This window comes from Micropterus dolomieu, linkage group LG19, assembly GCF_021292245.1.
Source record: "Micropterus dolomieu isolate WLL.071019.BEF.003 ecotype Adirondacks linkage group LG19, ASM2129224v1, whole genome shotgun sequence".
Taxonomy (NCBI): domain Eukaryota; kingdom Metazoa; phylum Chordata; class Actinopteri; order Centrarchiformes; family Centrarchidae; genus Micropterus; species Micropterus dolomieu.
In genome coordinates this window covers 8,380,331-8,394,830 of record NC_060168.1, presented here as the reverse complement: position 1 = coordinate 8,394,830, position 14,500 = coordinate 8,380,331, and the positions used below count along the sequence as shown (strand labels likewise).

Genomic DNA, 14,500 nt, shown 5'->3' with positions numbered 1-14,500 from the left:
CCGATCCAAACCGAACCTAACCACTCCAGTTGTAATCCAGCCTGACTCTGGCCTCCCGTGGACTGCCCAGCCCGCCCGTTTCCTATGCCAGCAGCTTAGAGCCGCACTGTGTCTCAGGACTTCCCCATCACATCACAGCCAAAAGACTCAAAGCAGAGAGCGCACGTCATCTCAGCCACAGTTCAGTCCGCAGGCCAGATCCACATCCCTTCACTCTCCTTCCTGTCCGTTCGTCAGGTTTGTTGCGTTCACTTGTGGCCATGATTAAGGGAACGTGGGTAAAAAGTCTTGGAATCAGAGGGGAGATTCAGCTGCTTTTTTTTTTTTTACTTCAAAAGGCTGTGTGTATGTGTGGAAGTGGGCATGTGTGTTGCTGTGTGTGGGTCACAAAGATGTTTTCGATGAAAAATCATGTTGTGCGGAGACCACATCTGTTCACTATGTTGCGTGGGGTGTAGCGAGGAATTCTGGGCCCCTTAAGAGGAGGATATCGCTCTGGGTTCCCCCCTTTTCTTTTACCCCCTTTTTCTTTTTTTCACTTTTTTTACTAATATAATCCTACTGGAAACTTTTACAGGCCCCCTCCAGCTGTGGGCCTCTCGGAAACGCCGCCACCTTTCACCCCTGTAGTGATGGCACTGCTCTGATGGGAAAAATCCCATGCGGTTCACTGCGTACAGGTTCACAATGCTAGAGAGCAAGTTTCTGAGTCTGATTCTACTTTTTCTTTAGCTCACAGCCAAATGGTGGTATATAATAATACTGATTACTGCATCCTTGATTTGCATTCCTATACCTTTGTTGATTGAACTTCTTTTGCTTGGTCATATTGACTGAATGATCTGTTATGTGTCTGTGTCCGCCTGCCCACTCCGACCCACATTGCCCCTCACCTTCATGTCTTTCTCACTCCGTTACCGACCTTCAGAAGCAACTAGCAGATGAATTCAGGCCCCATCACCAGAGGAGTATACTGAACAGCACACTAACATTGGGCTGATCTCGCCAGAAACTCCACTCCACTTCCGGTATACATCGGGTTTAGAGACCCTTTAAAGCTCACTGAGGAAAATGATATTGTGTCAGATACAATATGTGTCGCTATTAGAGTTAATTAATTTAAGTTTGTTTGTTTTCTGTTTTTGTTTTTCACAGGAGATGCATGGATCACAGATAAAGAAAGTATCTTAAAAATGGCAATGACCCCTCAGATTCAGGGGATCTTGCTGGAAATTTATAAAAAACATTTTTTGGGTTCATGGCCCAAAGGTCTGGCTAGTTTTGTCTTAACTATCACTGTAATCAATCTGGGATTTGCAATGTGGAAATACTGCAAGTGAGGGTAGTGTGCTTCTAGAGCTAGTTGAATTGTTAACACCCCCCACCCTCCTTCTCCTCACCCTGCACTCCCCCCTTTCCCTTTACATACACACACATAAATTTCACACATCGTACACTCCACACACACACACAGACACACACCACACACGCACACACACAAAGCCCTTCCATGTTTGTGTTTGTCAAGCAGTTTGCCTTTGTCTTTTTTACCTACCGACTCCCTCTCCCCTCCTTCCTCTCTACCCCCCCCTCCCCTTCCCTTCCTCCTCACCCTTTTTTCTCCTCTCCCCTCCTCTCCTCTCACCCCCAACCCCTCTGCATGTCCTAGTGGTACTGGTAGTTGGGTGCATGGAAAAAGCAGCAAGCAAATCGTTTTTCCACTCTGTGAAAAAATAAAAAATGTGTCTTCATTTTAACATTCAGCAATAAATCCCCTTCTCTTCATGTCCATCAGTCTTGGAATATGCTAGAAGATTTTTTGCAAGTTTTATCAAAAACATACTACTTGTAAAAGAAGAAAAAAATCCAAAACCACCCCTTCATATGAAAAATAAAACTTTATTCCTACCATTTTGAAACAGTCCTGTCATCTTTGTGACAAAAACAACTGTGGTTTGTTATTTTTAATTTACAGATGTTTGGAATCTCTTATTCCTTCTTTATTTATATAAATAAGTGGCATTAGTCAAATGTGCACCAAATCCAAAGTAAGAATGGAGTTGAAAACAAAGGAACATTATATGGCAGCGTCGACCTTGTCTACAACTGGACGTGCCGTGCACTGAATGAAGGTCTATATGTAATTTTATACATAGAAGATTATTTGCAATATTTCAAGTTTCTCCTAAATGTTTTTAGAAGAGAAAGAAGGTTGTCAGATTATACGTGTCACAGTGTTAAATGACTTTTCCTAGAGTATCATAATTTCATTCAAATGGGCTTTTTTTTCCACAGCAGACACTTTGACATGACATATACCCAGTAAACCACTGGTATAATTAATAAAACTATTTTATTATGGCTGCATTCCATTTAGTTTTGCTTCTTCCAATGCCCTGTTACTGTGTATGATACTTCACTCTCATGGCTTACTGGTGCACTTCAATATCACAGCGCAATTGTTAATTAGCAGTATTAGTAACACCTGTGCTCTTCCTGCATAGAGAACTCAAATTGTCAACTTGGTTAATTGGTTTATGCCTGTATTTGGGCTATGTACTATACATTGTGATAGTCTGTTGAAATTGATGTACTATTGCTGTAAGAGCACATTTTCAATCCAATTATTATTTCCATGTTACATGTTTGAAGCTACTCTTACATACCAGCCCATGACAAATTTGATGAAATCAGCCGGGGACTCAGCCATCTTCTTTACCACTCTGTATCTTTAACAGGTCTGTCCAACATCCTCCCTCATCACACAAACATACATAATCATTCAGACCCTAGTGGGATATAACATGTACTTAAAATGTAGGCCTATTTTGGGGAATTTTGCTGCCACCCAAATGTGATGATTGCTGCTTTTTAATTATTTTAATTTCTTGTTAATAAAATTGAGGTTTGGCCTGTTTGGACAAAACAAGCATTGTGGAGGTGTCACTTTGGACTCTACGTAATTGTGACAGCATTTCTCACTATTTTCAGAATTTTTACAACCCTAACGACTGATTAGTGGAGAAAATAATTAGCATTAATCCATTATGAAACTATTTTGTATCAGACAGTAATTAATGATTATTAGTTACTGTCCGATACAAAATAGTTTCATTGATTGCCAAGTATTGCAACATGGAAGTTTCAGGATTCCAGGCATTTCAAGCATGTCCTGTTTTTCCGGATGATTGATTAGCTTGGGTTGATGAGGCTGAGAAGTGATGTCACTTCATAGAAAATAGCTGTCACCTGTCGTCAGTCAGATGGAGGTTTTAATCAGTCACTAGACTTGTTCTGCATACGTTTCACTCAGCTACTGTAGTCAAGATGTAAGACATTATAGAGTAACAAGTGTTTGCAACAAGTCAACACGTAGAAAAGCTGCTAGAATGGTGACATCAAGAGTCAGTAACAAAAACTAAAGGTGTCTTTGTTTTATATTTACATCTCCAAAACCCCCGTCCACCCTCCCATCCATGCATGGGCGGGTGTTCACCCATGGGCGTGACCACACTAATAACATGTCGTTCCTGTTTGCTCTCTTTCTGTCAGTCGGTGGATCCCCTGTGTGCACACCTGTGTCCTCTAATATCTGATGTTGCTCACACAAATCTCAGGGGACTACAGCAGCCTGATTATTCTAGAAAAGGAAGCCCATCTTGAAGGACCACGAGACTGATTTGGATTACATCTTTGGTTCTTGTCAATGAGGGAATTTTGATTTAAATGTTTTACTGAGAAATTAGCTGATAATGGGGCCCTCAGATTACTAGCATGAACCACCAGCTTTGCTTATCAAAACCAAAATGATGATTTTTTAGTGCATTAAGGAGCCTTCACTTTGACCGGGTAAGCACAGAAAACTGCTGACTTTTTATATTTCAACACTCCAAGATGATCTCACTTTGTCTGTAAATAAAATGCAATAATGGTAATTATAAATATCATACAGTATAATTATTATTATTAACATGCACATGTTGTGGACTGTGGTCATTTTATGTATTCATCTGCTGATGTAACTATGTTTACTCCTTTTAAAGTGTGAATAATTGGCTCTCAGAAACTCTCCTTTCATCATTTTAAATAGTCAAGCCTGAAAGTTCATTCTTGACCTCAGTATTTGACAAAACAATTTTACCACAAGAAACATTTAGTAGCTGATCTGGAGCTTTTAATCATATCAGATATTCTTGCCAAGCCGATGGCCCAGTTGTCATGGAATTGTAGAAGCACATGACCTGAGAAATTTGGAAATCTGGAAATTTGAACATTTGAACATTTGCGATTGCATTCCAACTGGGCAAAAACCACTTGCTGATGAAGATCATGTGATGCAATTGAAAACTCCAGAACAGATACTGGACCTTCTGGTGAGATTGTTTTGTCAGCCTTTAAAAATTGCCTTATTCTCTGTCATTGCTTTTCCCTCATGACTCCCGACTTTGTTTTACTCTAGAACTTAGCCTCCCTGTCTGAGTACACGCTCAGTCTGGGCTTTCATGGTAGGGGAGACCGGGAGTGGTTGTAACACTTTTTGCTTCAGCAACTATAACTGGCAGAATTTTTTTGCTTGAGTTCTGAAACTTTTATACAAAGTACCCAAATTTGTTTACTACAAATGACACCAATTCAATCCTCTACAAGAATACAAGAATATCACAGACCCCATGAGTTGATGTTAAATACATGGTGTTCCTTTGTTTCAAACTACCCCACTACTGGGGGGTTGCATAGGGCAGTCAATATTAAAATACAATTTTAGAATCAAGAAAGCCATAGTAGTATGTATAGGTGATGGTTGTAACACTTTGTAAATATGTTTTACAACCCACCCCACCCACATCAGCCATTGTTTAGCTAGCTGGTTTGAAATTATCAGGGTGAAAATGCATCACATGTTGCCTAAGAAATTACATTTTAACCTAATATAAGACATGTGATTTTATCTGCAATAGTATAGATACTAAACAAAAATGTACTTACCTCAAAATAATTTTTTCCTTTAAATTCTGAATGTGCCTTGACAACCACCATGTGTGATCAGGGAGGAAGTACTGAAATGATCACATCACTCCTATCTCTAAAAAGTGGGACTGGTGATGTTACAACTCTCCCCATGTGACAAACATAACCGGTCTCCCCTACATTCAATATATTTTTGATGTTCAAAAACTCAGTATCTCTTTTTACACACTTTAGATTTGTCCAAACTCACATACTGTTTTTGCATTAGCAGTTGAATGGCGCGGTGCTTCTGTCGCTGGTGTAACGTGCTATTCTGTCTATGCACGCTGTGCATCTGCCTGGCCCTGCTGTTCATCTACATTTCTGTCATGGTGTGTATGTCCATGAATGGCGGGGCACAGAAAAGCTTGGAAACTCTTCACTTTGTGGCCTCAGGAACCTGCAAGAACAAGAACTTTGCATCACACCCTAAAGCTTTCTGGGAGGTCACCCCGGACAGAGATGCCTTCTGGAACCAGCTCCAGCTGGCCATCGACCGTCATTTCAACCCCATCCTACGCCCCAACAACACCAAAAGGAGATCTGAAAATAGTAACATTCATGAATCCCTATTGAGGAAAAGTTACTCAGAAGTTACCAACCTGGACAGCACGAAGAGAAACTTTGACGAGCTACCACAGGAGATGCAAGACTTTGTGAGGCACATGCAAAGGAGGGACTACCCAACCCTCATCCAGCCAGATGGAGTATGTGGAGCTGGGGCAAAGGATGAGAAGGAGCCCGTTATGCTTCTCCTGGCCATCAAGACAACAAAGCTGAATTTCCAGAACCGACAGGCCATTCGGCAGACCTGGGGTCAGGCAGGATGGGTAGCAGGAAAGATGAGCAACCGCAATGGAGGAGAAGAAGCAGGAGGTTACGTCCGCAGGGTGTTCCTGCTAGGCAAAGAAGAATCTCAGGAGCTGGATGAGGCTTTACTTCAGTTACTGCAGATCGAGAGTAACCTTTATGAAGACATTCTGCAGTGGGACTTCAATGACACGTTTTTCAACCTCACCTTGAAAGATGTGTTGTTCTGGAGCTGGTTCTCACACTTCTGCAGTCAAACTCGCTTCGTCTTTAAGGGGGACGACGATGTCTTTCTCAACACCCCGAAAATGATAAACTACCTCCAGGACCAGCTAAAGAAGCCACAAGCACACAAGACCATAAAAGACTTCATGGTGGGAGATGTCATAGATGTAGCCATACCCATCCGAGTCAACAACTCCAAGTACTTCATCCCAGACAGCTTCTACAAGGGCTTCTATCCTCCATATGCAGGGGGTGGAGGGGTGGTGTACTCAGGCCTGTTGATCAAACGTCTACACTACATGTCTAAAAGGGTTCACATGTTCCCCATTGACGACGTTTTTGTTGGGATGTGTATGATTCGGCTTAATGCTTATCCTGTCCACCACCCTGCCTTCCTCACGTTTGACTTTCCGGAAAAGGAAGGGGAGGAGCTGTGTGCGTACCACACAATCCTATTGGTACACAAACGAAGCCCCACCGAGGTTGTTAGACTTTGGACGGACATGAAAAAGACACAGAGACAGTGTTGGGATGTGCCCCTGAGAGCTGCTGACAAGAACAAAATCAAACAAACACTGTAAGTGGATTATCCCCTGGCCATTTTTTTTTAGCAAAGTTAGTTGAAGAATGTTGCCACTATAGTCTGATAGTAAACATTTTGGTGAACTTTGGTCAGAAATATGAAGAGGTAAAACTGTGGGAACTAGCGTCTGTTTTTAGTTATTCCAGTTATCCATGTTCTGCTGTTATATTTAATTATACTAAATTAAACATGCCAACAGCATATAAGCACATAATTTCTAAACCAGTGTTTTTGCACATTTTACATACATGTTTTTTTTACTTCTATTAAGGCACCTGTTGATTGCCATTCATTATATTATATAAATATTACATATAATATATATTATATAATATGTCCTGGGTGTAATGGACATACTGTATATGGAGCTATCAAAGACCTGTATAGTAACAGACACCCATGACAAGTCTCAGCATGCTAAATGTGATCCTGTGAGTTTCACTTACAGCTCATAAAAATGCCAGGAGAAAACAAAAGCATCACATTTAGTGCTGCTATACTGTATAAGAATCCATCTTTACATAGCAGTCAATTACATGTGCACCTGCCTAGACAGTACATCTATGATAATCCCTCATTAATCAGTTTAGCAATGTATATTAACTGGAATCATACACATGTATCATTGATATAGTGATAACTTCCATTTAGCCAAAAACACACTATCTACCTTTTTTAAAATTCATTCCAAGTATTAGCTACATATATGTTATGAGTCTGGACAGACATGGATGTTAACTGCAACTTGACAGGTTGGAGGAGGCATAATTCTTGTTGCTTATGAATTCAACTTTTGGTTTGTTAAAGGAACAATGTGTTCGTTCTTCCCTCAAATTACCTCTATTTAAGTATAAATGTATTATCAAAGCAAAGGTGTTATTTAGGTGTTAATATGAGATTGAGTTTACAGTGGTTGAGCCAGTTTTGCAGTATTTAAACTGGAAAGGTCACCAATCAGTACACTTACATAACCTGAATTAGATGCTTTGCTGATGTCAATCAGCTTCCAGTGATGTGAAAAGTTGGGTTCCACCTCAATTAGGTTGCTTAAGAAAACTGTCTAATGTGATGAATGTGTAAAATACACTCTTATACATTCCTGTAAATTTGTTAATTTTTTTTTCATATCCCAATAAACTTTAAACACGTCCTGTTTTATTTCTGTGAAACCAAGTCCTCCTTAATGACCAGCCTTTGTCAGAAACTGAAGCAAAGTCCAAAAGACTTTTTTACACTCTGCTTTGCTTAAGCATCAATTACAGACACTTGTGCTAGTGATGTAGTGATGTGCCGGTATGAAAGCAAAGTCCAGAAAACCAAATGTCATAATCCAAGTGTCTGGAGTGCAGAGCTCTGGGAGGGAAATGACAACAAAACTGAAGTCATACACAAAATGTGGACTTTCTGGTTTTCTTCATTTGTGACAGGGCAGTGGTTCCCAGTAATATCTTCCTGCCCAGTGACCACAGATATAAACTGGCTATAAATTAGCTAACTCTGGCTCAGTGGTTGTGTTGTGCATGGCATCTAAACTAATAAGCAAGTAAACACAGAAAAACACTGACAGTTGCCTTCTGAGAAGCAGAATGAGTTGTCCATTATGGAAACTCAAGCTGCAAAGCATGTGCTTTTGACACCATCAAAAAACAGTCCACTAATTCAATGAGCCAACATAACTGGTAACACCAACCTTTTTTTTTTTATGTTCACCTATTTTATATTTAGATTTCCTTGTTCTGAATGTTTTGATGACACTATTTAAATATTACAACACATCTCTGCAAGCTCTAAATGCAATTATTAGTTCTATTGAAAGGAAGATTTTAACTCTCAAGAGCGTAATTTCCATTGGGTATGTAGGGACATCATCTCTCTGAAGTGTGCCAAAGCTGCCAGAATCCACATGTGAAGAGAGTGGATAAAAAAATGTTCAGTTCATGTGATTTGCCATTTATGCTTACCACGCGTCCACAAGACCGTTTTCTTTTTAGTAAAGATGCAAATACAAAATATTCTACCAATGATGATAATAATGTATGAATGCAGAAAATAAATATTTAGGGGTTTCTTTATTCTTTGCTTGAAGACTTCATTGTACCCTGAATCCAAACCAACACCCTTGGCTCATCTGATTGTTGGTTAAGAATGTAAAAATATTTGCACTTTTAAAGACCGTGGTAGCAGCCATATTTGTTAGTCTGTTGCAAAATTTAAGAATTATTAATGTTTAATAAAAAAAAAAGTTTTCAGCAAAAATATTTTCACATTGTGAAGGTGGTCCACAGCACCCTAAACATACAAAACTGAGTGAAGGTACACACTCAGCACTGTGGTATCTGAAGCACACATTGTCTCACTAATGAAGTTTCCCCTCACACCTGGGGGGCAAAATGCATTAAGAGACTCCCTGTAGAATTGGTTCCACCACAAGAAAAAAACACAATGCTCAGCATTTTTACATGAAATGTTGTGAGCTCATGTTTTGAGAATTTTGTGTTTATTTTCGTATCCCTGCTTGTATAACTTCTGCACTTTTTCCTGAAGAGTTGTTTCTTTAAAAAATGTGAAAAAAAAAACAAACACTGTTTACGAAAACAAAATCTTGAAGACGTGGGGACAGGATGATGTCAGGAAAAATAGCTCAAGAATTAATCTATTTCCTAAACACACATCATTACACAAACACAAAAGCAACTGGGCAAGGAATGTCAGGAAAAGATGAGGCACAAAGCAGCACAGTGGCCAACTATTAAGTACATGATACAAGGTCAGCTGAAACTAGAGCATTTAATAAAAAATAAAACATATTTTGGTGCTTGAGACCAATTGAATTACATAGGCTATCAGCAGTATTCATTTGGAAATCAAATCAACACAGTTAGCACTACTCTGTAAAGGGTGGTACCAGTTCAGGTCACTACAACAATACCCTTCAGAGGAGCAGCAAAACTGAAAAATTGTTTAAATCCTCACCACGCCCTGCACTCCTCAATCAATCATTCTACACACGCAACAGACAACAGGCTGCAAGACCTGCCGAGGGAGCTGTTGCACGAGGACTGTCCTTTCAAATCAGTCAGCGGTAATGGCAGCACTCACACAGCTGTCACTCTCGATTGTCCGTGTCCTCAGCGCTGCCACTAGGAACCATTCTCTGTCCTTCCCTCTTTGCTATCATCTTCTTCCTCACTGTCCTCCTCGTCCTCACTCTCGCTGTACTGGTAGTTACAGCGGTTGGTGTTTACGAAAAGGTCGCTCTCGTCATCTTCAGAGTCGCTAACTTCCTCTTCCTCATCTTTCTTCTCCTCTTCCTTTTCCTGCTGATTGTTTGCATGCTGGTTCTCCTGCTCCAGTGGCTCCTCCATAAACCCCTCTGGCCTGGAGGAAGTCGAGGGAAAAACCACAATACACCTGGTTACACTTGACAAAATCATTGAACTGTGTATGTGTGTGTGTGTGTGTGTGTTTGTATTCCCACTGACCAGTGCTGTTGTTTTTGCAGGTACTGAATGTGATCTTTGTAAAGAATGAAGCTGATCTCTGCCTTCACCTTCTCTCCTTCCTCGATGGGATCCACAATGACATAGTCACCTTGGGGATCAGAGAGCAGACATATTTAAATGCAGAGAAATAGCCAGTACCAACTAGTATGTAATCACTTACAATATTGGCCCCTTCTATTGGTATCATATCAATACCTAATTTCTTGAAAAAGCACCAAATGTAGCACATATGAGCACTGTACATTTTAGAGCTATATTAGACTGATGATATTTTTGTGCATTTTAGCATATTTGTGCATATGAAATGAAAGATCCCATCCTCCAGCTGCATGCGGTTTAACAACAAGTGTGCAAAACAAATCAATACATTTTGTTCATACTTCACATTTATACGGCATTTCTTTGTGAAATTCTCAATCCTTGGCTACATTTAAAAAGGTTCCCCGTGGTTTTTTGACCTCTAGTAGCACTATAGGGCAATTTTCTATGAGCGGATTGGAGTTTTGTTTTGTCTCATTTACGCACACAACCACACACATACACATATGCAGAACACATTCCTGCTAATATTTTCACACAGTGATCTACAGGTGCCAATAGTGGACAGGCAGCAGTGTGCCAGGTGAGGTAGAGAGGAAGACTGCAAGCAAGCATGGGCGTAAACAATCCCGGATTCAAAATGTTGGTTTTTTTAAATCGGCATTACAGATGTTATACAAGTAAGAGAAATGCAGTCAACAGGTTTGTTAGACCTCAAAGACTTTTGATGATTGACTGATAGTGATAAGATCTCTGTAATCTTGTTGCAACTGTATGAGATTTTCACAGTAAGACAACTGTCTCAGAATATATTCAAGTTTTATACTTTCGCAAGTATTATACTTTCAGAAAATATCATGTCCCGACAAACATGAAATCTGATATAAATATAAATTTTTTAATAAAACTAATACAGTAGAATTCAATACCGTAGATATGCAAATGTGCATGATATAATAACCATAAATATTCATACCAGCATATAGCATGCAATCCTACTCTGTAATAATCTATAATACATATATCTATAAGCAGCTGACTTCATCACCTACCTCTCTTGATCCAGATGTTTTTGCGGAACTTGGTGGGCATGCTCACCAGGAAAGTCTCCCCCTGGGCAGTGACAGCTTCATGGAGGTTATTACCCCGGCTACTGATGACCTACAAGTCCACAGGAAGAGGATGGAGACAGAGTCAGGAAATGTCTTGCTGTTACCTGTAATGTGTGTGGTTGTAAAGTACTTAAGTCACCTTCACGATCTGCTGGCTTTCTGTGGGTGTGACAAAGTCTCCAAGAACCTCCTGGACAACGTGTTTCCGTTTGGTGGCCTGAGACATTATAAACGGTGAGATTCAGGTTCCTTCGCCAGCTGAAACAAGAAGAGAGCGAGGTTAAAGTGCTGATCTGATTTCTGAAAATAAGCAATAGCTAAGCTCACACACATTAGTTGCCAGTTAACGTTAGCTCAGCAACGTTTATAAAACTTTGACTACCAAAGTGGTTTCAATGATGGATGGACGAATGACAACACTTCACCTTCCCTCAACTTAACGTTACTGTGCAAGCTAGCTACAAACGTGGGCAAATAACTGTTTTCTCACATCAGCTCGCTAAGTTACTGATTTAGCTGTTAGCTGACTAGGCTAACATGAGCTATCTCATAACGCATCCTCAGTCTAAACCACATTAGCAGATTACAGGACAACCTTGAAAGAAAGAAAAGAGTAACTGTATCTTCTTGGTGCAGAGTGTTTCTGGGCAGCCAGACAGCGGCTAGAAATTACTTTACAAACAAGACACGTTGTATTATTATATCAATGAGGGCGAAACACACGCGTTCAAGTTTTCTGACAACACGTTCTTCTTCTTCTTCACATGGATTTACGGCAGTTTAGACGCTTCTGGGCGTATTACTGCCCTCCTCAGGAAGTCCTGACAACACGTTACACTTCCGGTGTGAAGTGGTCTACCCTTTTCCTTTTCAAAATAAAGATCGTAGTCTATTCGATTATTCAAGATCACTAGCATTCAGTAAAGCTCCTGTTACCACATCCTGCTCATGGTTACATGGGTATAAAATAATTTTTTCTTTATTAATGTCAGCATTTTCTTCTCATGAATTATTAAATACTTATAAGCAGAGTACATAAGGGTCCAGACAGACCATAATAGCAGTGTGTGTTTATTAAGGAAAATGTCGTTTTCATAGAAGGTCACTATGATATTTTAGAAAGTTGATGCTCATTTTGGTTTATTAATTAACTATAGACAATATAATCTAATCACAGTCAAATGTAATATTGAAGTTATTTGTATTTATCGTGAAAGAGTCATTCTGTTGCTCCAGTTGTGATGACCCTCTCATTGTCTGGAGGTTGTCCTGCCAACCACAGCAGGCAATTCGCTGAATTAGGAGGGTCGTCAGTTTATTGCGCTCACCTGGCCCATGTATTCATGTTCAGTCTCGGAAGGACGTATAAAAGGCGGAAGTACGATGTAGGTGTTAGAGACAGCACGTTTAGAGGGAAATTTAAATTGAGAGGCGGTTTCTGAATTTGTGTGATTAATCGTGATTTTGTATTGTTTATTGTGAGGATTTGTTTGAAGGGGTATTGCCTGACGCCCTGTATAGGTCCGGGAACGATAGGCTACTCCTGAACAGGTCTTTGCAAACTCAGCTGTACTCCAATACGGGCACTATTAATAGAAACAGGGGAGATGCCCTTAGAAATAAGAAAACATAAACTTGGTTTGAAGTATTTAATGAAATTAAAAGGACATAATGAAAAATTACCAACAAAAAGCACGTAGAGTCAGCATTGGGTGTTTATGGGAACAGCAAGGAGGATCAAAACAAACTTAACAGAAAACTTCAATCTATGGCAGATGAAATTGGTATTGTGAATTTGAATGTATGTCGTTCAGATATACCTTCATGGTTGATCCCAGATCCCATTGTTGAGTTATATTTTATGAAAAAGAAATATGTCAGAGGCTGTAGTGAAGGAGATAAAAGTCCGGATGTGTCAATTATGGGGAGGCCACTTACAAATTTATACTGATGGGTCAAAGAATCCTGAGATCGGTAAAGTGGCTTTTGGTGTTAGCATACCAGAAATAGGTTATAAAAAAGGGTGTAGGATTCCAGATCACATGTCAGTCTTCATAGCAGAGCTCGTGGCAGTTCTCCGGGCATTAAGGTGGGTTGAAGATAATAAACAGGAACATTCAGTCATATGTAGTGATTCAGCAGCAACTCTAATCACAATTAAAGATACTAAAACAGTCCAGACCTGATTCACTTGTGGAAATTATGCAGGTGTTGTATAGAATTCACAAAGCAGGGTATAAGGTGGGGTTTCTGTGGGCTCCGGCCCATATGGGTGTGGAGGGTAATGAGGAGGCAAATGAGGTGGCAAAGAAGGCGGTGCTGGAGGAAAGAGTTCAAATTAATTTACAGTATAGGTCACCAGACTACACAGAAATAAAAAATGGATAGAAAAATCATGGGAAAATGAAAGGAAGAGGAGGATATATTACTCAGTACAAAGAATTGAAGAGAAAGGAAAAAAAGAAGAGATGCAGCAGTTCTATCCAGATTGAGGTCTGGGCACTGTGGGCTGAGTAGTGGGCTGGCTCTGATTTGGTAAACATCCTAATGGAGAAAGCGCAGACAAGGAAACAGGGAAGCATGTATTAGTTCATTGCAGAAAGTACTCTCGTCAAAGGAGGAAATTGTTTAGAGACGTAGGAGCAATTGGAGAAACTATATTTAGCCTACGCCCTCTACTTAATTTGGATATCTGGAACAAAATGAAGAAACTGATAGAGTGCCTTCATCAAACTGGATTATACAAAAGGATATAGGCACCATTAAGATGTGAATAACAAACAGTGGAGGGCAGCAATACGCCATAGATGCGTGTAGTCTGCCGGAAACAAGAAGAACAGTTCAGTCTCTCCCTTCTTGCAAGGTACATCCATGCTGTGGCATCTTCGTTGCACCTAGTTTAATAAATTATACTCATTTTAACTAAGTACCTTGCATGGAGTCCCTCTCCCTAAGCCAGTATGTGACAAATGGGCGCTCGTCCGGGATCCAAACCCATTTGGTAATGTTGAATCTTGCCTACTGTGGCAAATGAGGAATTGTCAATTAATCAAGTATGTTGGTGACTAATATAGTTTATGTTGTCAGTGAATACTAAAATGAGTTTAGATGCTTTTTCAGCAGGATTGAAGTGACTTTTGTATTTAGCATTGTAGATAAGATTTTGGGGAGTATCATGCAAGGTTTTATGTTCTGTTGCATAAAACACCATAAACAAAGAA

At 39.9% G+C, this 14,500-nt stretch overlaps 2 protein-coding genes across 5 annotated transcripts; one reads left to right on the top strand and one right to left on the bottom strand.

Annotated features, from left to right (window-relative positions):
- Nucleotides 1-2,573: 2,573 nt before the first annotated feature.
- si:dkey-160o24.3 (N-acetyllactosaminide beta-1,3-N-acetylglucosaminyltransferase 2) lies at nucleotides 2,574-7,764 on the top strand. Of its 3 annotated transcripts, none has more exons than XM_046030903.1 (3): nucleotides 2,574-2,738; nucleotides 3,553-3,849; nucleotides 5,240-7,764. In XM_046030903.1, the coding sequence occupies exon 3, from the start codon at nucleotides 5,244-5,246 to the stop codon at nucleotides 6,621-6,623; it is 1,380 nt and encodes a 459-aa protein (XP_045886859.1). In that variant the 5' UTR covers nucleotides 2,574-2,738; nucleotides 3,553-3,849; nucleotides 5,240-5,243; the 3' UTR covers nucleotides 6,624-7,764. The 3 variants fall into 3 exon arrangements, with proteins under 3 accessions (XP_045886859.1, XP_045886858.1, XP_045886860.1); XM_046030902.1 differs by having other exon boundaries at nucleotides 5,237-7,764; XM_046030904.1 differs by lacking the exon at nucleotides 3,553-3,849.
- Nucleotides 7,765-9,393: 1,629 nt separating this feature from the next.
- On the bottom strand, nucleotides 9,394-12,050 carry eif1ad (eukaryotic translation initiation factor 1A domain containing). 2 transcript variants are annotated; one of them, XM_046030566.1, is made up of 5 exons: nucleotides 11,875-12,050; nucleotides 11,419-11,537; nucleotides 11,220-11,328; nucleotides 10,108-10,216; nucleotides 9,394-10,003 (listed from the first exon to the last, which is right to left on the bottom strand). In XM_046030566.1, exons 2-5 carry the CDS (start codon nucleotides 11,503-11,505, stop codon nucleotides 9,766-9,768), a joined length of 543 nt encoding a protein of 180 aa, XP_045886522.1. In that variant the 5' UTR covers nucleotides 11,506-11,537; nucleotides 11,875-12,050; the 3' UTR covers nucleotides 9,394-9,765. The 2 variants fall into 2 exon arrangements, with proteins under 2 accessions (XP_045886522.1, XP_045886524.1); XM_046030568.1 differs by having other exon boundaries at nucleotides 12,003-12,027.
- Nucleotides 12,051-14,500: the final 2,450 nt, after the last annotated feature.

Coding starts and splice junctions, on each gene's coding strand:
- si:dkey-160o24.3 (XM_046030904.1), top strand. CDS start 5,244: ATGGCGCGGTGCTTCTGTCGCTGGTGTAACGTGCTATTCTGTCTATGC.
- eif1ad (XM_046030566.1), bottom strand. CDS start 11,505: ATGTCTCAGGCCACCAAACGGAAACACGTTGTCCAGGAGGTTCTTGGA. Junction 10,217..11,219: donor AAACATCTGGATCAAGAGAG/GTAGGTGATGAA, acceptor CTGATCCCCAAG/GTGACTATGTCATTGTGGAT. Junction 10,004..10,107: donor CTGCAAAAACAACAGCACTG/GTCAGTGGGAAT, acceptor GACTTCCTCCAG/GCCAGAGGGGTTTATGGAGG.